This window comes from Agelaius phoeniceus, chromosome 1 (assembly GCF_051311805.1).
Source record: "Agelaius phoeniceus isolate bAgePho1 chromosome 1, bAgePho1.hap1, whole genome shotgun sequence".
NCBI lineage: Eukaryota > Metazoa > Chordata > Aves > Passeriformes > Icteridae > Agelaius > Agelaius phoeniceus.
The window spans coordinates 100,553,280-100,575,242 of NC_135265.1; the positions used below are offsets into that span (position 1 = coordinate 100,553,280).

The 21,963-nt window shown below is 40.8% G+C and overlaps 1 protein-coding gene across 8 annotated transcripts; it reads left to right on the forward strand.

Moving 5' to 3' along the window:
• Window positions 1–182: 182 nt before the first annotated feature.
• On the forward strand, window positions 183–19,603 carry FAM210A (family with sequence similarity 210 member A). 8 transcript variants are annotated; one of them, XM_077183899.1, is made up of 5 exons: window positions 183–204; window positions 12,641–12,748; window positions 13,976–14,448; window positions 16,509–16,620; window positions 17,660–19,603. In XM_077183899.1, exons 3-5 carry the CDS (start codon window positions 14,000–14,002, stop codon window positions 18,023–18,025), a joined length of 927 nt encoding a protein of 308 aa, XP_077040014.1. In that variant the 5' UTR covers window positions 183–204; window positions 12,641–12,748; window positions 13,976–13,999; the 3' UTR covers window positions 18,026–19,603. The 8 variants fall into 8 exon arrangements, with proteins under 8 accessions (XP_077040014.1, XP_077040032.1, XP_054498424.2 ...); XM_077183917.1 differs by having other exon boundaries at window positions 187–204; window positions 12,644–12,748; XM_054642449.2 differs by lacking the exon at window positions 183–204 and adding an exon at window positions 211–350.
• The last annotated feature ends 2,360 nt before the right edge of the window (window positions 19,604–21,963 follow it).

Below are 21,963 nucleotides of genomic sequence, written 5' to 3' on the forward strand. Positions count from 1 at the left end.
CCGGGTGATTTGGGTTAGGGGGTCACAGTGGCAGTGCCGGACTGACGATTGGGCAGGGTGGTCTTAAAGGTCACTTCCAAACTTGGGTCTGTGAAAGGTGGCGGTGTCTCAGCAGGGGCAGAGGAACTACGAGTCCCAGGGGGCCGTGCGAGAGGGGGGCGGTGCTCGCGCCTGCGCAGTGGGAGGGCGCCGCCGGGCCTGAAGGTGATGGTGGGGACGGGCGCCGCCGCACGTTGCGCGGGGCGGGCGGGGAGCGCAGGGGGGTGGGCGTGACGGGAGCGGCCGTTGGTGCCACCGGCGCGTGCCCGAGGCGCGCGGGCCCCTGAGGAGCGGCGCGGGCCCGGCACGAGGTACCCGCGCGGCGGGGGCGGGAGCGGCGGGACCCGCGGAATCGGGAGGGATCCCCCTCCGCCCCGGCTTGTGGGGGGATTGGGCTGCTGGCGCCTTCCTCCCGGCTGCCTTCCCTTGGACCAGTCCGCCTTGCCCGGCGCTGAAGGATGTCGGCCGCGACCCAAGAAAGCGGGGTGGAAAGAGAGATCTCCTGGTAGGGAGGTGACGCTGGATGGGCCTGGGTGTTCCGCGGTGGGCTGCTGTTGCAGCATCTGGGTGGACAGGAAGGGATTTGGGGGTGGGAGCTCAGGCTGTGACTTTTTTTACGAAGGGCAGCGGCGATCCCGGCCCCCCGGTGCCCAGTGACAGGAGCCAAGGGAACGGCACGAAACTGTGTCAGGGGAAGTTTAGGCTGGATGTCAGGCGAAGGTTCTTCACCCAGAGGATGGCTGGGCACTGGAGCAGCCTCCCCAGGGAAGTGGTCACAGCACCAGCCTGGCAGAGCTCAGGCGTTTGGCCACAGTCTCAATCACAAGGTGTGATTCTTGGGATGTCCTGTGCAGGGCCAGGAGTTGGCCGTGCAGAGGACATCGATGATCCTGATGGACCCCTTCCAAGTCAGCATATTCCGTGGTTCTATGTTACCACTGAAGGACCGCGGGTGGCTTATGCCCCTTAAGGGGGTTCTTTTTCTAGACATGCCTGTGTCTTGTCCTTTCAGAAAGCTTGAAGTGACTGTACAAATGTTTTATTGTCCCCTGTTATGTTTCTCATTAGTAATCCGCTCGTGTTAATTAAATATATCCAGGGAGTCAGAGAAGTCATCAGAATTTTTGTTAAGGCTGTTAAGTGAAACATGGATCTATGTCAGCTATTACAAACTACTTCAGCCTCACTAATGTCTATTAACAAAATTCCCTCTACCAACTGTCCTGAAAAAGAAAACTTAACATTGGACAGCAGTACATGAAGTCTCCTAGAATTCCTTACCAAAGCCAGTTCTTAAACTGAAAGTGTTCTTCAGCTTACCCCAAGGTGTCATTGCTGGTACAAGTATAAACATAAAATGGTTTGCCAAAGTTTTGCTGCTTTGGGAAGAGATAGGGTGCAGGTTCCTCATTTGGAATGTGTTTTGCTGCCTGTGCTTATGTGACTTGCAGCTGTTTCAGTGTGGGAATTGCATGCACAGAGGATAGTATGTCCCCACTGTCCATCTCCATGGAGGTGGGGTGACAGCAGGTGTTGATCTCCTTTTCTGTTTAATGGCTGTTTGAGGTAAAAAAGGCACGACTGACCCTTGTGGCAGCGTTACTGAATTACACTCACTGTCTAAAAGGCACTTCCATCAGGGAATAAAAAAAATAAATCATTTGGTGATTTGGGTAGGTGGATATCAGGTGGCTTCCACATGGCAAAAACTGAGTAGATAAATTCAGACTGTTAAGGAGTCTGTAAGGAATGTAAGAAGTTAAAGACTTGTCTGGTGTGACTGTGTGCAGGTCTGCTTCACAGGCTATAGCAGCTGCAAGAAAAGTTTTGATCTGGCTTGGTTTCTAAAAGATTCTGTGTAGTTCTCCTGCTGTAGATGGTCTTTTCTGCAGGTAAACCAGCCCACCTCTTGTGTATGCTCATAGGTATCACTTGGAAACTGAAGTGTGGTGTTTTTGCAGGACGGGAGTTCTTGATGTCCCCTAATGTCAGATAAGAGCCCTCAGTTTGCATCTTGGCACATTTCTGGATCTGCAGGGAGTTTTTTCTAGTCTTGAAGACAAGGGCATGAGAAATTCAACAACAAGAGCAGGAAGAACACTGATTTTTAAAAATGTATAACTGCTAATGGAATCTCAGCAAATTCCTTGTAATCAGTTTAGTCCTGCAGGTTGGAAAGACAATCCAACATAGTTCTTTTTGGTGTTAAATCAGATAGCTGAAGATGAACTTATTTTCAAAATTAGATGCTGAAGCAAATTCATAATCATCAATATTTCAGTATTAGGAATGGAATGAAATCACTGAAAGGACTGAGACCTGGGCCCAAAACCTGCTGGGAATCTTCCTGGACAGCCAAATGTCATCAGAATGGATCATAAGGATTTAACCTTGATATGCTGATAGGTAACTACCCAGTTCCATCACTTTAGATCAGGGATCAAACTCAGGGTCAGAGATTCTTAATGACTATTATGTCATGGTATGCCCCTGTAGATTTTTTTACTTGAGAGGAATGGATTGTGCAGTGGGACAATAACAACAACAAAAAAGAGCACTGTTTAAGTTACAGAACCTTTTCCTAATTTTTGAGTTTTGAATCGTGACACCTCTAAAAAACACACATTATTCTTTTTGTCCCTGACAGTATAATTCCAGTGAGAGTAAAATGTTATTATTCAGTTAAAAAATCCTTATGATCTATTCTGATGACACCTGTGATTCTATTTTCATAAATTTAGTTGAGTCTTGAAGGTACCAGTACAGGTGTGTTAAGTCCAACACGCTTTGTCCATATTAAATTTTGTCCAGAAAATTGTGATTTAAGCAGGTGCTGACAGGCAAGAGTGGTGTGCCTGCCTAGGACTTTTTGTCTGGTAAAGACTGAAGCCACATCTTTTAGGCATTGGCATTTCACAGTAGGATTTACTGTTTGGAACTTTGTGCTCCCTCTAAAAATCTCCAACCCTTTGTAGCCCAGTGCCTTCCATCACTCTGTTTTCCTCTTATCCTCTTCAAACGAGCCACATTTTTTGTTATGTTTCCAGACATGACCCTGCCCCTTGGAAATAAATTCATCTGGATGGTAAAGCTCTGTTTGTTCACATCAGGAAATGAAAGGGACACTTAGATGGGCTATAAATTTTAATTCCTTGCATCTCCTGTTTTATCTTGTCCTGAGAATTGACCTTGATCCTGTGTAACAGTTCTTATGTAAACCAAACAAGTTGTGTGGCTGTGATTGTGGCTTTGTAGAACATTGCAGCAGATATCTCCTGCAGCTCTTTAGGACTTGCCATGTCCTTGAGGAGAGGGATGGAGCAAGGGAGTGGTTGTTAATACAGTCAGGTGCTCATAAAAAATTATAAAACAAATCAATAACTTTTTTTCCAATGGATTAATTTTGTGGGTTGGAAATAAAAATGCAGCGAGTCTCTTCCAAAAGTGGCTGGTGAAAGATTTTAGTAAAACGTGACAGCACTTATCTTTAACTGCAGTGGTAGTGCTTAGCCCCAGCGTGAACCAGGCAGTTAACTATTCTCTCTTAATATTTTGTGAATTTGAAAACTGGCTTTACTGATGTTAAAATTAGTTGGCAACCTTTGCTTCCTGCTGTCTCAGGCCATAGGACAGTACTTTCTGATGAGAGATCTTTCTGTGCTGAGCCACAAGCCTTGGGCCTTGTTGATGACATCTGGCAGAAAGCAGTGTGCTTGCAAAGGCTGCAGTGTTGCAGTCACAGGATTCCTTTCCCAATCTGAATACAGCAGTGTTGTAATGCTGCTGCTTCAGACTGTGAATAGGAATGTTATTAGGGTTCTAATACTAAAGTCTCATCAGAGCTCCTTCTGGTGTAAAGACACAGCTCTAAATCTGATGCACTTTGACACTTGGAGATGGTGTAATTTTGTTGTTTGCATGCCTCTGTGCAAGAAATGCTGTGTAAGGCAGTAAACTTGAATAATGGGCAAGAAGGTGTAGCCACTCAGGTACCAAGACCTTAATAAAAATAATATTTCTTTTATAAGAATTGTTCACGTTCATTTGTAGAGATGTTGGGAATAGCGTTTACTGAAAATTAGATGAAGACTGGTTTTGAGTGTGTGTGTGTTGTAAATGTTATGATCAGCCTCTTCACACATAATTTTTCAAGATATTCTGATTGATACTGCACATATTTCCCCATATGGAGAAATTTGAATTCACAACAGAGAATTCAGCACTTACTTTGAATATTTAGAAAAGATTTGTACTGGAAGTGAATGTCTGCCAACAGTAATTCTGCTGAAAGATGAACGTTCTGTATTTTTTGCTGGGAAAAATGACAGCTTTTCAGTGTTTGAAAGTGTGAAATAAATGTGGTGAGAGAATAAAAGAAAAAATCTTGAACCCAATGCTTCCACTGTGAATTCTGTTTTTATGGAAGCTGGGATGTTTTTTTTCCAGTTTCACGCTGGTTTACTTTTATTCCTACTTTGTTTCTAATTGTAAGGCTCCAGAGTTCTTCCTTGAGAATGTTTTCTGGGCATCTTTAGAAGCATTTTGGGTGAATTTGATGAGTAAAAGACTTGGTACTTAGAGCTTGTTAAGTGTCTTATAAAATTATTACATAATATAATTTGCCCTTAATGTATTATTACAGATAGTACTGTTGCTTGCTGTTGGGTTATGGAGAGAAGAAACAACAATGAGGCAAGACCTGTAAAGATCCAAGGTGGCAAAAATGGCATTTATCAAGGCTAGAAATGAAACAGGTTTGGTAGTCACCGTGGAAGGTGGGGCAGAAGGCTGTACAAAGCTGATTCTAAGATCAAAGTTTAAGTATATTCCTAATAAATGCCTTTTATAATTAGTCATGATAAAGTATTTGAATATCTAAGATTGTATTCTGTAGTTTGGTGTGGTAGTTTGACTCTGGCTGGATGTCAGGTGCCCACCAAAGCTGCTCTACCCCTCCCCTCCTCAGCTGGCCAGGGAAAAGAAAATACAATGAAAGGCTCTTGAGCTGAGGTAAGGGCAGAGAGAGATCAGTCATCGCTTGCTGTCATGGGCAAAACAGACCCAATGTGGGGAAATTGATTTGATTTATTACCAGTCAAATCAGAGTACGGAAATGAGAGGTGAAACAAATCCTAACATTTCTTCCTGGCACTCCTCCTTCCTTACTGGGTGTAACTGTACTTCCAGTTCTCTCCCTGCTCTTCCTCTCAGTGGCACAGGAGGACAGGGAAGGGGGTTACAATCCATTCCTCACATGTTTTCTCTGCCACTGCTTCCTCCACAGGGGGAAAATTCTTCCCCTGCTGCAGCAGGAGGTCCCTCCCATGGCAGACAGTCTTCCACAAAACTCTCCAACATGAATTCTTTCCATGAGCTGTAGTTCTTCATTAACTGCTCTGGTGTGGGTCATTTTCCACTGTGTGCAGTCCTCCAGGAGTAGCCCATTCCAGCATGGATCCCCTATGGAATCACAAGTCCTCTCAGCTAACCTGCTCTAGCATGGACTCCTCTTGCCCCAGGTTCTTACAGGACCTTCTTCAGTGTGGGTTTCCTACAGGGTCACAGCCTCCTCCTGGTATCCACCTGCTCTGGCATGGGCTCCTCCACAGGCTGCAGGTGGATCTTTGTTCCTCTCTGGACCTCCATGGGCGGCAGGGACACGGCTCCCTCACCGTGGTCTGCACCACAGACTGCTGGCTTGTCCCAGCTCCTGTGCCTGCAGCACCTCTCCCTCCTCCTTCACTGACCTTGGTGTCTGCAGGGCTGTTCCTCTCACATGTTCTCAACTCTGCTCTTTCCTGGCCTCAATTACATCTCTGCAACAGTTTTTTTTTTCCTTCTTAGCCGTGTTATCCCATGGCTCTACCACCATCACTGATGGTCTCAGCCTTGGCCAGCAGTGAGTCTCTCTTGGAGCTGGCTGGCATTGGCTCTCTCAAACATGTGGGAAGCTTTTGGCAGCTTCTCAAAGACACCACCCGTATAGCCCACCCTCCACCAGAACCTTGCTGCACAAACCCAACAGATCTAGGCAAAAAAGGCTGAACTTTATTTGTGTCAGCACCATCTGTTTTTGTAAAAGTCACTGTATCTGCAGTGTGTCTCTAATTGTTTCATTACATTTTTCATTTAAAAATATTTTATTAAAATTCCAAAGACTTTAAATAATAATTATTATAATCCACACTGTCTATATCAGTGATGTGCTGAGTGACCAGAAAAGCTATGAATTAAAAAATGAACTTGGCTGCTAGAATCCAAGTTGCAAGTAGCAAGAAGTCTTGAGCAAGAGTTCAGTTTTTGGCAGCAACCTTTTGACTCTCATTGATGACTCTATTAGTGAAAATGAGTGTGCACTGCAGCTCTGAATTTCATCATAAAAGAAATACCTGAGCTCTGAACATAGAACTAATAACCATATTTCCAGTGCATTTCAGCGTGTGTTAAAGTGTAGAGTCAAAACACTTTAGATGCTCAGTGAGTTGAAAGAGGTGAGGAATTCATCAAATAAAATACAGTGTACTATTGAGAGGGAAGATCCTAAGAGCTTCTCAAATAATGTTTTGATGAAGTGTAGAAAACTGATCTGTGTATTTTTGTGTTTGTGTTTTAACATTAACCCCTCATCAGTTCAGTTGTGGGTTGGTTTTTTTTTTCCTGAGGGAGTTCAGAGTCATATGCAGGAAACTGCAGATCTGAGGCTTGCTTATGTGAAGTCCCTTTCCAGCCCCTGTTAGTTATCCAGAGGAAGCTTTCCTCTGGTTTGTACACCAGACCACTACACACATGCCCCTACAGCCCCCACACCTGCATGGCAAGGGCCCTGTGGCTGGAAACCCTCTGAGAGACAACCACAAATGTTCTAGGAGGAATGAACTACTGATACCTTCGGATTCAGGTACTACAGAAAGGTACTACCTAAGTGGAGTAGAAAGAGAATCAGATCTTAGTTTTATCATTAGCCTAAAGTGGAAGGTAGTGTGAAGAAGCAGATTAATACAGCCCCTGCTTTTAACTAACATAAGGCTTTTTTTGGCCTTTTTTAGCATAGATATATAATATGCCTATTTTTAAGCTTAGTTGCAATCTATAAGCATAATTTCTCTGCCTTGCTTATTGCAGACATGTCTGTAGAGTGACAAATGGACCCAAAAAAATCAAACCAGATAGCACTTTAAAAGCCAAATTTTTCCTTGACATGTGCCTATAATCTGAGAGGCTCTGGAACTGATAGAGGATGATCCAGCAGCACTTGTTGGATGGAATCATACACAGCAGAAACCTTTTTGTTGAGTTGTACTTACATAAAAATTCAGTAGAGGGCAGAACGAAACTTGTGAAAGAAGGAACCAGCGGTAACAGATGGAATAGCACCAGGTATTAAAAACAGTTCTGAAGAGCAGAAAGCAGTACAGCTGATTGTGATCCTTTCTTTTAGAAGCATTTGAGAGAGAGCATTCACATTTTCATATAATGGCCAGCTACATGCAACCTTAAGATCCAGTACTTTCCATCCCAGAGGAAAATGGAGTTACCATGGACATATTGACTGTGCTAAGGCTCCTGTTTAGCATTCCAGATGTATAATTCAACACACAGGCATTGCATTACGTTCTCCTGCTTTATTTGTCCTCTGAATCCAGTGTGCAGACTTTACACATGTCTGCAATATCTTTTAGTCTTGCTAAAGCTACTTCTTCTTGTCCTTTTTAATGTTTGAGTATCGGAAGATTGTAGCAGTGAAGATTACTCAGTGTATACGGACTGTGAAAAAGTTTATTTTACTTTTTTGATTTTGCTCAGGGTGTTTTAGCAAGAAGAGTAGTTTAGGTAAAATAAGACTAACAAAGTTGTTGTCTTATCTCCACTTAGCAGTATGAGTTGTAATAATATGATCAGTTATAGCATAGCATTTACTAAGTGAAAGTAGTGTAGAGGTAGGGTGGGGCTAATGCTTTAGGGTTGTCTGTCTGCAAAGGTTTAGTCTTTTGTCCTTTTTAACATGATTTTACCAAGTTTTAAATAAATTCCACTGTGACTTATTTTGCATTACTCCCTTTAACCTAAAATGTGGTGTTATATTTTCAGACAGTCCTGAGTGGTAGACAAAACCACACAGCTAATGATGCCCAAACTTCAAATTATAAGCAATTTTCTTAGTTTAGAATGAATAACAGATAGTTTGAGTAATACTGCAAAAGTAGTAAAGATCAAAATAGAAATTCTAAACGTTCATTCATGCACTCAAGGTATTAATACAAAGCATAAAAAGTCCCTGTGCACTGCCACTTTCCTATCCATGCTTAGTGACTCCATGCTGTACCAACCCTTTCCAGTTACCAAGAGGTTTATAGTTTTATTTTACATTAAATTTAAGAAAAACAATGCTTTGCATGTATTGAACTAGTCTTAAAATTATTTTAAAATATGTTCCCAGACTTTTAGGATACCCATATATGTTTTCAGTTCAATTGTGGTTTTCCTATTTTCTTATTTTGGTTTATAAGCTTGGCAAAATCAGTTTTGGGGGTTTTTTTATATATGCTGTCAATGAGTTCTTGAAAAGAACAAGTTAAATCTGAAAACAAGCTTTGGGGGTTTTTTATTATGTTTAGTAAAAAAGTAAGCAGTATGGTGGTGTTGTTATTAAACAGAGCTGCTTGGATGAGAGCTCTGTATTTGCTTTTTATGCCATCTGAAAGATGAGTTGAAAAGGATTTCTGAAAACTTGATTTGTTTCCTTTCTAAATTCTGCTGTGTCTGCCACACACAATTCTCAAAGTTTTCTAGATTTTACACTAAATATGACAAGAATGTAAATTAATTCTCTGTTTCCATAGAAAGGTGCCTTGGGAGTAGAAAAAGCTCATGGATTTTCATTGGGAACTCTCCTGTGGTATAATTAATGTTCTTTTTTTAAACAGTAACAGAACAAGTGAAAATGCTTTAAAGTCATCCATATTTACATATTGTGTCCAGAGTGTTTCTGGTATAACTGAGAAAATAATCCAGTGTTCTCTACATATACTATACCCTCAATTCCCTCAGATGCTTTCTGACCTCTTTTACAAATGAACTTAAGTTTTTGTCATCTTTTATGCACTGCCAACTTCTTATATTTTAATTTTTCTGATAACTCAAAAAACATTAAATGTAGCAGGGTAACCATTTTTAGACAAATTATCCTGATGAAAGTTTCATCTGACAGTATCTGACACATTTTCTCTTTCCAGCAGTAAATATCCACAGCAGCCTTTGCCATACCTGTATTGGCCAGGCCTGTTACTTCTGTGTTTTCCAAAGATCTCCCAGAGTTTTTTTGGTATAGAACGTGTTAGCACACATCCAAAGCCAATGAGTTTGTGACAGCCACATAAACCAGCTCTGTGGCATTTAAAATTCCTGAACTTTTTTTGTCCTCGGGAACAAAAAGCAAATCTAATATCTACTTCCTAATTATCACTGGAAAGTAGAGCAAATGCAAGAGCTAGGATGCTCTTGTAGTATATCAGATTCATGCCAAAGCTGATCTGAATTATAACACGAGTACAGAAGTTTCCTAACCAAAACCTTCAGCACTGCAATGAGAAGCTGATCTGTTCTTTTCCTTGAGAGGCCCCTAGAGTACTCCCTTGATGTCAGAGGCCTTCTTAACAGCTCACCACGAGACAGGGGTGCCTTTAGGAATTAACTGGATGTCCAAGAATCCCAACCAGGAGTTTGTCTTGAACAGCCAGTATCTCTACAGCTCAATTTACAGTCTGCTGGAGATCCTACTAAATAGTTAGCTGGGATGTGACTGTGCTGAAGAGGAGACCATATCACAAGTGTCTGTGTAGCATTTCATGGTTTCTGTAGCTGATATCTATTCTGTGACTGACCACATGGAATCCTTGGAGCAGAGAACTTGAGTTATATTTATCCTTAGACAGATTTTTTTTTTCTTTGTGGCATTTTTAAGAAAAAACTAATAAAGTAATCTAAGATGCTTTAAAACACCTTTCCCCCTGCTCCACCCCACAGGTAAGTGCTTTCTCACCTTGGTGTTTGGAGCTTGTACCTTCTTGTCCTTTTCTGTATCTTTGCAGCATGATGTAACAGCAGGAAAAATGTTAAACACACTAAAATTAAAAAGCAATGTTTCAAAAGTCACTAGGTGCAATTGTGGGTAACATTCAGGTTACTGCCCTGACTTCCTTAGAATCTGAGTGTTCTTAACAACCTAAAGTTACAGGGGCAGTTGTATAGCTTTTGTAGCTCCAGTAATTTCTTTGAGAAGTGTTACACTTGGAGAAGAAATTGTGTCTCAAATCCATAGGTTGACACACTTCCTGCTGCCTGTTGAGTGCACAGGGTTTTAGGAACTTCCTCTCACTAATTTTCTTAAATGACAAGTTTCTCTGTATTCATCTCACGTTTTAGAGGGATGAAACAGTTAGTTTCATATTTATTTGGATCTCCAACCATAATAATTGTGTACTTTATATGTCCTGATAAAAATTTGTTTGCATTGTTGAGCCAAGTAACTAAAGTACAATTGAGCAGCTGCACCCATCACCCCTTTAAAAATATTTGTTTCTTTAAAATTAATTTATTAATGCTGTATTAATGTGTTCCTTTATTCATGTGCCTTTCCTACATCATGCTGTAACCTTTATAATAGTTCCCTCATGCCAGTGCTTCTGGACAGCAGTGTAATACTCAATGTACCAACACTTCAAAAGGTCTCTCCTTTGTTCATTTAAATAAGCAAAGCACTTCCCTGTGAAACACAGTAAGGTCATTAGGAAAATTTTTACCTTGTTTCAAAAAATGTTTTCTTCTATCCTCTCAAACATAAGCACTGTCATATCTTACCCTTTCCTTATCTATCAAGCTATTGTGCTTCTCCACATTGTAAAGTGGAGAAACAACCAGTAAGCAGTTATGCAGAATTTCAACTAGAACCATACTATCTGCTTACAAGGTGCAAAACCTCTTCAGAGTCTACTGTAGATGTTTAGATAACATTCCTTTTGACCTGCCAGGTCATGCATCATGGAGAAGAAAAGCCTTTAATTAATGACTTTCAAGTCCATCTGAGAATGCAGGAACAAAAAGTGGCATGGAAAGTCTTGTAATAGCCCCAAAACTTTCTCTGCTCTAAAGCCATTGGTGACATTCTGTTTTTAAGTTTTACATGGTGCATGTAACTGGGTGAGCAAAGACCTTGAAACTCATTTACTGATCACAGCAGTGTCATGTGCTGCCTGACAAGCATTGGACACAGTGGTGACCCACACTCAGGAGAATGGAACCATTTCCTCCCCAGATGTTCTGCAGCCACTGTGCTGGGTCAGAGGTGCTGGGACACTGCTAGAATGCAAAACCTAGAAACAGTGCTCTGAGAAGTGCTGCTGTAAATACACTACAAGGAATGGGAAAATTCAGAAATGCTTGTTCAGCTTCTCAGTCCTGTGCTGAAGAATGATCTCTTCTCAAGGCTGCTGGAATGCAGTGTCCTGTTAATAACATAAATTATTCAAAGTTATGGTTTCCCCCATGCTGCAATTTGCAAAGCTTGTTTGAACCAGGTATTTTTCAATAGGGTACAGGTGAACAGTAGAAGTCTGAATCAAGAGCCTCCAGATTCCCATAGGTGGATGCCTTTTGCTGAGTCTGCTGGCTGGATATTGAGAAAATCTACTTAGGGCAGACACTCAGTGCTGTGTACTATTAGTGAGAGAGGAAAACAGTTCTCTGTAGAGAATGTTATCCCTCAGGAAAGACCTGTAAGTGGCAGTAGGCAAGGAATGCAGTTGTCATGTTCCAAGTTTGTTGTTACAATTTCTATAAATCAGTTAAGTAGTTGGTGTATGATGGAGTGCCATCTGAACACTTGAGTTTTACTGAGTGCTTTCACTACTTCTTGTTTTGAGAAGCAATTGCATTTGGATTTCAGAAGTAAGCAAGAATCTCTGCTTCTTGTAAAACTAGAGATACCACAAGCAATTGCTGCTTCCAATGAAGTCTTACAGAAAACTGAGTTGTGGAGAGCCAGTACCTGTAGCTGATTTACTGCTCCATGAGCAGCAGCAGCACCTCCTGACTCCCACCAAGTTCATACTCTGTCAACAGGACAGAGTAACTGCTTCATGTATGACACAAGTTCCTTTTTTCCCCATTGATGCAGTACCTCCTGTTAGCAGGAGTTCAACAAAAGTGTGTGTCTGTGTGTCACAAGCAATGCAGAGGTTCCAAGGGAGTTCGAAACCTGGGAATTTGTCTTCTCCCCACATCAAACATTGTAATTCTAGTAATTTCCATTAATTCAAGTACAACAGTAGCATAAAACTACCTAGAAAACATACAGGCAGGACTGTTCCAACAGATCCATTTGGATTATGAAACTGTCCTCTCTTGGAAGAGAACAGTAATTCAAAGTTGAGGAACTTCTAAAATTACAGAGAAAAAATTCTCCCATTAGCATGTCAGTATTCTAAAGGGAATTTACACCAATACCTCTTCAGTTGCAAGGTTTCAGGCTGACCAGAAATAGATCTTCATGGGATTAATTTGCTCTTCTTGCTATTTCTCTAAATGTGCCTTTTTTTCACTTTAGCAGGGGCCTCAATGAGTTCAAGACATATATTTGAAAGGTGGGGAACTAGTGGAAGAGTTGCAACTTTTTGCAGATACACACCTTACCATATCTAGAAAGTAATAAAGGGTATGTATGGTTTCACTTTTTTTTTTTTAAACTTCCTCCTGTGTTAGGAAGTATTGATCATTTTCTGCAGCCTAGAAAAATTCACTGCTAAAGCACCTGGCATATATCTAAGGTGAAGAGAAAGCATATGTGACGTTTCAATTAAATTTCAGTGATTTCTAGTTTGGATAAAGAATTGTGATAAATAAAAATGGAAAAGCATTAGTAATGTACAAAACTTGTAATGTAACTAACTTAAGTGGCATTTGTTACATCAATTAGCATCACCTTTTTTTTTTTGGAAGGGAAGGAGTGCTAGTTCTGTAACTTGCAACCATTGAATAAAGGAAAGGAAAGAGTATTTCACAGTTTCAAAGCATGCTTTCTGGGGGGTAAAAATTACTTCTTGATGTCTACGCATGCAAAACTAAATTCCTTTCTTCTTTGTGGGGAAGCTCTCAATAGTTATTTCAAACTTTCAGGAGTAATTGGTAAGTATTAAAAATCATAAAGTTAACTGGGTTATTCCACAGTTTTAAAATATTCTTTGCATTGCAGTGTTTGGAAAATTGCAATTCAGTTTTGCTCATGTTAATATATGACATTCAACAGTACCTTCCTCCTTCCTGACAAATGTTACTGACAGACTGTTACAGTTACATTTGTTACTATTTAGGCTATTGCTTGATCATTAATAATTATTTCTATTGGACTTTTTCAATTTTATGAACTTCTATTGAAAATAATATAGAACATGAAAAATTTTACCAAAACTAAGAATGCACTGACACCAAAAATAAATTTTAATTGCACTTACGTCAGTGAATTTATAATGCATAATAATACATATTATGTACGCTCAAGGTTCACTCAAGTTATCAGATGCTACTGTAAGTGAAGTTTAAGGGTAACTTTTCAATGGCTGTGCCAGGTTATGTAGATAAAAGCAGTAGAAGTAAGTAGATTCCTAAACTCCTAAGAATGTTTTTTGGGAGTATTGCGATCATTTTAGCAGTGAGGAGCAGAGTATGTTATGTGAAGGGACTATTTTAGTTCAGAATGCTGAAAAAGTGAGAAAATTATTTCCTTCATTCCAGAACGTAACTATTTCTGCAAAGAAAGACAAGGAAAACCTCTTTAAAGTAGAATAGAAAGCCATTTAAAATTTGGGAATTGTAAGTGGCATTGGAGCAAGTAGAAATCACACCATTGAAATGAGGTTTGTTTACTCTTGTTTCTTCTTTATAGAAACTTCATCCACACTTCTCCAAAATGCAGCGGAGTCTGTTCCACTCTGCATCTCAGCTGGCACATGGGACGTGTTGGTTCTTCCCTCGCACCGGTGTCTTTCAGTGCTTAAAAGGACAGTCTGTGCTGCCCAATGTGGGATGCAAAGTGGTTCTGGCACTGGACCCTCCTAAACGATGTCTTCATGCAGGTGCAGCTCACTTTGCCTCAAAGAAAACTGCTTTTTCATCACAGCCAGCAAACACTTCTCACAAAGTACCAGAAGAGAGAAATCCTTTGCCTTCGGCCACTGATGTGCCCAAGCAGAGCCCTGCAGAGTCAGATACTTCAGAACCTGATCCATTACAAGATAAATCAATTAGTCTTGTTCAGAGGTTCAAGAAAACTTTTAAGCAGTATGGGAAAGTCATGGTTCCGGTGCACCTTGTGACTTCCAGTGTATGGTTTGGATCCTTTTACTATGCAGCCATGAAGTAAGTTGGTATTTTGTTGCAGTGCCCAATACCATGGTTGAATTGAGATCTAGTGAATGGACATATAAATTATTATTGCCTGTTAAAAAGTGCCTTTATACTTAGAAATGTAGCTACATTTTTGACTAAAGCATAAGGTTAATGTTGAAAGTATATAGGATTCATGAGAGTGTCATGTAGATACTATTACCATGCAGTTATTGCTGTGTACCAGGTATGGTGCTGACATTTACAGGAATGCTCATCTCTCCAAAATGATGAATGGATGTAAACAGCATTGAAATTATTAGTAATCTCTCAAAAGGTAAAGATAGGGATTTGGAATCCTGATTATGAATGGCTAGTTGAGATCTTTATAGACCTTTTTTTTGCCCTTGGACTTCATCCCCAGTCCTTCCTCATAACTGGATTTTCATTTCATGGATTTACCTCCCTTAGCTGTTCACAATGTGTATCCCCTCCTTTTTTGTTTCTGTTTCCTGTCTTTCCTGCCATCCACTGAAAAAATTGCTGCTGTAGACCATACTTTTTAATTGGAAATTAAATATTTGTGTGCTTAAAAAAAAAAAAAAAGGTATAAACTAAGTATTCTAATTTTAGGGTTTTTTTTAGTTACAGCATATGCTAGATACAATTCTGGAAAATGGCATTTATCAGAAAAAACTACTACATCAATTATGAGCTGCTAGTTTGCTAGTTCAGATGAAAGAGGTTTTATTTATCTGGAAATAGTTTTCTAAATATAAGCAAATGTTTATCTCTGGACTGCTGGTGTTGTATATTTAATAATAGAAAGCATGAAACAACGGGGTTTGTGGTGGCAAGGATGGAACTCTGACATCAGAATGCCTTACTGCACAAGTGTTTGTTTTAGTTACTCTAACCAGCTGGCATAATTGCCCTTTCTGGGAGCTATAGATCCAAATGTCATTCTAAATTTAGCTCATGTCAGAGGAATAAAGGTCTTGAACTATAAAAATATTTTGCTTTGAATAAATTCAGGTTGATGCTTATGTCCAGACATTTCACATTGAGTGAAGATTACTTTTCTTGAAACTCCTAAGCCTGCTGCTAAAGGAGATATTTGGCAGATGAAAACAACTGAAATATTCAACTAGAAACTAATTAAACTAATTATAACAAAGCTTCAGTTATATCACAGGAGCAGTGCTCTCTTGAAGTCGAAAAATAACTCTCAGAATGACTGATCATAAAGACTAAACAGCAGTGGTTTATGAAATGGCACAGTTAGAGCTGTCTTTCAGCTCCTACTAGATCTCCATTCCCTACTCTGGGAATTCCCTACTCTCTACTCAGACTGTAGGTTCTAGTAACTGTTGGTAAATTACTGCCTGTTACTATTCTTGATGCTGAAGTGATTGCATGCTCAGAAGAATGCTTAAAAAATTAGATAGAAATAGAAAATATTGGAAACTCAGGTCTTCTATAACTGTGTGTAGCTTTCTTCTATAATATAAAGATGAGCTTTCCTTTCTCTTTTGGTGTTTTCCTGGATGTCAAATAGAAAGAAATTGTGATAGGAGCTCCCTCCACCATCTTGACAGCTTATATTGACACAGTAGAAGAACTGAGCACAAAGCCCCTGAAGTCTTGTCTATGTAACATGTTGCTTCCTTTTCTTTTGCCACATTCCATGTTTGATATATTTAGAAGTGAATGGAGAACATTGTCTGAAATTTTAGTAGAAAAAGAAGGTAATTTTAGGCATAACAGAGCATGAAATTGAACATGCACAGCTGGAACCTGCGTAGCTGTCTTACCACCATTACATCTTCTTACCTCAAACATAAACTGGGACACAGGTAAGTTAGAAACCATTCCATCCAACAGAGATAATATAAATGGGTCACCTTTTGAAATGCTGAAAAGAACATTAATTTTCCTATGGTCAGAAACATAAATCTTGTAAGTTTATTGCTTAGATAAAAAACCACTTTGTTTTCAAATTATGAAGTTTGTGTAATAAAGAAATAGTACTCTAAATTACTGTTCAGGTTTCAAATTCCCATTCAAGTTACCAATGTTTTTCTCTTTTATAGTGGGGTGAATGTCGTTCCATTCCTAGAGCTGATTGGCTTACCAGACAGTGTAGTAGACATCCTGAAAAATTCCCAGAGTGGAAATGCACTAACTGCATATGCATTGTATAAAGTAAGTATAATTATAGTTTGTAAATAAGCTCTAAGTCTTGCCTGGTGAACTAAACAGGGTTTACTTGTTTACAGCAGAAAGAATTAATTAGCTTTCTTCGATACCTACGTGTACTTAAGCATTCATTTTGTGGTAAAAATAGTCCCATGCAAGTTGATATGTGTCCTGTGTTCCTTCAAGGAGTCTATCTGTATTTCTAAAATAACTTCTTTGCTGCAGAAGTATTGCAGCCTTCTGAGATGACAGTTAAGTTATTCTTCTGTATCCCTGACATAATTAGCAGGGACAAAGAGGTTAAGTCTAAACACTTCATTGAATTTCAGATAAAAGGACAGTTATTTTTATCCTAAATGATTTTTTGTCTTCCCCTTAGATGTCCATCACTCTCAAGTATTTTCATTGTCATTTGAATCAATTACTTATATTCAGGTTTGGGTTTCCTTTTATTGTTTTATATGTGCAAAGTCTGTGTTTGGGAAACTTGAAACATGTCAGACCATTCAAAAACAAGGTACAGTATTCGCTGTACATGCCACTCAATTTGTTTTGTTTCTAAAAGTGATGTCCTTCTTGCCTGTTTTCAAAGGGGTTACTTTCCCAAACAAAATGTGAAAGTACGACTCTTTCCAACTTTTCCTTTGCCTAAAAGAGACCAATAAATAAATACAGTTAAATATAAAGATGTTGTAATAGCTGGGAGACCTGGAAGTGTTGGAAGAAACTCGGTGTTCACATGCAGTCTGTTCTGAATTGCATCAAGATGCTGAATGCTTGTCTACAAGCTGCACAGGGAGGGTTTGTGTGCTGAGTTTATTTAAGGGTGGTCTAATGCCCTTGCTGGCTCTGACAAAATGATACTTTAAGTAAACGGTATGCATTTCTAGGGGATGCACTGTAAACTGGCTTATTTCCTTATAAATTGAAGATATCTTTAGAATCTGACACTGGTCAAAATAGATTTTCAACATAAAAAAAATACCTTTTGCTGGATGTTATTTTCCTATTTTATCTATGTGGTGTATTCTTTGGTTTCTTTAAGATTGCAACTCCTGCCAGATACACTGTGACTTTGGGAGGAACATCTGTCACTGTTAAATACCTACGTAAGCACGGCTACATGTCCACACCACCACCAGTAAAGGAATACCTACAAGACAGGATGGAAGAAACAAAGGACAAAATCACAGAGAAGATGGGGGAAACAAAGGATAAAATCACGGAGAAGATGGGGGAAACAAAGGATAAAATTACGGAGAAGATGGGGGAAACAAAGGATAAAATTACAGAGAAGATGGGGGAAACAAAGGATAAAATTACAGAGAAGATGGAGGAAACGAAGGATAAAATTACAGGGAAGATACAAGAAACCAAAGAGAAAGTTTCATTTAAAAAAATAAAGGAATAGGAGAGATGCTTAATTTTTGGATATATCAAACTTAGCACTTTAACCCTTTGTGAGGCAGGATATGCAAAGTGCACTTCTTAGCTTTTCTTTCTTTTTTTTCTTTTATATTTTTTACCCTTTGTCTGGAGACAACAATTGCTACATGGATTTAAAGGTTAAAGTTCCTTGGGGAAGAGGTTGTGACCTAAAAGTTTCAATTTTCAGAAGGAAAAGTGAATCTCAGATTAGAAGTTAACATGTCCCTTGGTAATAATGTTAAGAATTACTCTTCCCTCTTTTTTTTTTTTTCCCCCACACCCTCTTCCTCAAAATGAAGACGATTTCTGCCAAGAGCCACTACTCTGTTCTTCTCCCATCATAGTGCACAGCCATGGTTCCACTAGACTGAGTCTTCCATTAAATAAGAATGAAGATTTCTCTGTTGGGAAGAGCAGCATGTTTAGATTTTTAGAGCATGTGGACCCAAGCCTCTTCAATCGTGATCATCTCTCAATTTGGAGCAGACCATTGTCACTGATACTGCACATGAAGGAATTGATGGATGAGCTACTCAGCAGGAATTCATTACAATGGCTTCCTTGGCTTCAGCCAGGCTGCTGTGGTTTATGGGCTGAGACTATGAATCTTTCTTGAACAGTGCATCTCTTCAGAAATCTCAACTGAAAGCTATAGGAAGATGAGTTAATCACAGTAGCCATACTGTCAAGTATACTTTGTTTCCTGAAGTTGATTTACAGTACAAAGTCATTAAAATCAATAATTGTATATTAAACACTAGGATTTGTTCATTGTGTTAAAGTTTACAAACCTGCTCTGTTTCATTTTTGAAACAAAAAAAATTTGAAAGAGTTTTTTTGAGAAATTGCTATACTAAGGGGCTTTTTAAACACATGGAAAGTTAGAGTTAAACCCCAAAGTTCCTCCTCCCTCAGTAAAACAATTTGACTAAAATAGGCATGATTTCTGAGACAGCGATCACAGTCTACCAAACTTTTTTCCCCTAGATTAAGTCAAGCAAACACTTATTCATACCTGAAGGCTGAAATGCTGTCTCAGATGTCATAAAGGACTAAAGTTGAAAGTGTTCTATTTGGCTGGGCAGGCAAACTTCTCTCAGTTTTATTCAAATGTAGGCTGAATTGAAGTCTGTTTTTCCTATTTCTACTACAGATCTCACTTTGTAGCAACTCAGCATGTGTAAGTTGTTTAACAAAGGTGCTTTTTTTCGGGGGGATATGGGGAAGCAATAGAGTTGGACCCTGAGCATTGCAATCGACTGGAGTGAAAAAAATATAGCTGATGAAGTATCAGCTGTGCCCCATTGTCCCGTTCTCATTCAAGTCACTGAGGGTTTCTCCATGTTTAAGTGAGTTGAACTTCATTAACTTAATTGTGCAGGATTCATTACATACTTCTCTGCCTCTGCCCACATGTTAAATAGTAACTGCAATCTAATGCCTACCTCACAGGGATGTTGTGAGGAATAATCATTGTATATTCAGTGACCTGAAGATGTAAAGTGCCATGTTTCTGATAAAAATTATTAAAAAAATATTTCTGTGAACTCTTACACTGCTACATACTACTGTTAAGGACTAGAGTTAATAGATTCTATTTTGTTTCTCTCTTTTAGTCTGCTTTTCCTTACTGTCCCCCTGCACACAGTCTTCTGATGTTGGCATTTCTTCTGATTTCCCACTTTTGGGGGCAGTGTTACCCATGTCCTGCAGGATCCTGCAAGGCCCGAAGTGTGCCCCGGTAACATTGCATGGTCACTCTCAGTGTGGGGCCACATATGGGACCCTTTCAGTGCAACTTACACACATCAGGGATTGCACAGGGGCGCCTTGGTGTCCTAGGATGAGTTTTTAGCCCTGAGACGTGGTAGAACTTGTTCATTACATCACCTCTTCTTGCCCTTCCCCTTGCCCAGCCGGCCTGTGCCCACTCCAGTGTTTATTGATCCGTCTCTACTCGTGCTATATACAAAAGCTGGTTGACTTGGAGTTGACTGTCCTGTGTGATCATTTCTGCAGCTGCAGGAACAGCTCGCAGGGACTCTTGCCAAGTGCCTCCTCTTTGTAGGTGGTTAATTTTGCAGCATGGAGAAGTTTGAGGAGTTTCTGGGACAACCACTTCCTCCACCCAGCATGTCAGTTGACAAAGCACAGTTACATGGATCCATTTATACAAAGCCAGAGGAGAAATCTTCAAGACTTTGGAAGTCTGACCTGGAGAGCTTTTGTGACAAAAGCTTTAGTCACATGCTTGATGGTCTTGTCTCAAATTGGCCTTCTATGGAACCTCTGCCTTGTTAGTGCAGAGAGCACCTGGGGAGTTTCCTGGGCCGCCCAGGGAATGAATGTAAGGCCACTTGGTGCTCCAGCCATGCTGCAGTTTTAACTAGGCTGAAGTTGACTTCTGTTCTATATCTCACTTACAAATTATTGCCATGATACTAAGGTGCAGTTCTTGTTAGTGACAGTCGGCCTTAGCGTGAGTCTGCATGGCTGGCAGCCAGGGGCCACTACCCTTGGAAGAGGCAGTGTGCCTGCACTCTGCTGGCAGGCTGGGGCAGGCAAGGGGCACCTGGGGACAGCGTCTCCTTCTGGTGCCCAGGCCAGCACAGTTGGCACACTCATAGTGGCAACTTAAGGTGGAACAGCATCAGTGAGTGCCTTCAGCAGCAGAGAAGGACAGGGGAGCAGGTGCCATGGCCTGGGAAAGCAGTTTGGGCACAGCACCAAGAGGCCCTGAGGCAGCCCACAAGTGACCCAAGCAAGGGAGTGCCCAGTGAGTGCCAGGAGTCCTTGGTGAGGTGAAGAGCCCAGAGAGAAGCCCAGCAGCACCTTCTATTGCCCGTAGGACCATTCAGTCAGTGCTACCAGGGCTTGTGTTTTTACCTCTCGCTGTTCAGCATCCTCATGGGTCAGGGCTGTCCCTTCAGGCTCTTGAGGGTGGGTGGGGGTGTGGGTCCCTCCACCTCTGCAAAGCTTCCGAAATCTGGTGAAACTAAGACTGAGACATCCATCACTATCTACAGCAGGGAAGTGGCTGCTTTGGCCACCTCTCCCACTGCTGTCTGCTCCCTGCCTCATGTGTAACTCCACTGCACAGCATCACCAAGGGGCTGGACCTGAAACTGGGACAGTGCTCAACTGTAAGCCTGAGCAGGCTGGGCCTGCAACTGGGCATCCCAAGATGAGTCCAGAGTACATGCTGTGATCAAAGCAGGGAATCTGTGCCAAAACTGGGGCCCCAGGATGGAACTGGAGTAGATGTTAAGGTCCAAGCAGGGGGCAGATCTGAAATCACAATCCAAGATGTGACTGGAGCTGAAGCTGCAAACCAGTGCAGAGCCAGAGCCAACATCACAACTCCCTGCTTGGCTCAGGCCTTAGTTGCTGGTCAAGATAGGGAAGAGACAAAATCAAAGCCCAAGCACTGTCCAGAGCCAAAATTGCAGCTAAAGGTGGGCCCAGAGTCAAGATAACATCCCTACTGGGACTGGAACAGTATCAGGACAGAACAGCAATCACCACCTGAGGCAGTGCCAGAGCCAAAAAGTTCAACCCAAGATGGGCTGAACCAAAGCCATGGCCAGAGGTAGGGGCCAGAGCCTCACTGCTGCCAGACTGCTGTGGTACTCACTGTCTGAGCATGGACCAAAGCCAAATTTGAGTTGGAGGCAAGTAGTGGTCCAAGACAGGGCAGGAACTGAAGATAATGAAGTTTTAGCTCTCATATTTTTCAGATTCTGTACTGCATTAGTATATAACTCTGAACTTCATATAAAGTGTTAGCAAGTTCTCTTCACAGCTGAAACAAAACAATCCTTTTCCAGCCTGTGAACCAAGGTCACCAGGCTCTTGTACTGCCCAAGGTGTAACCTTTGAAGGCCTTTTTTAATAAATACCTACTTTATTTCTCTTACTCTG

What these genes read in the sequence shown, in the direction of transcription:
- FAM210A (XM_077183899.1), top strand. Translation starts at nt 14,000, where the DNA reads ATGCAGCGGAGTCTGTTCCACTCTGCATCTCAGCTGGCACATGGGACG. An exon ending in TTTTACTATGCAGCCATGAA is followed by an intron (nt 14,449 to 16,508) that starts GTAAGTTGGTAT and finishes TCTCTTTTATAG; the next exon opens with TGGGGTGAATGTCGTTCCAT. An exon ending in CTGCATATGCATTGTATAAA is followed by an intron (nt 16,621 to 17,659) that starts GTAAGTATAATT and finishes GGTTTCTTTAAG; the next exon opens with ATTGCAACTCCTGCCAGATA.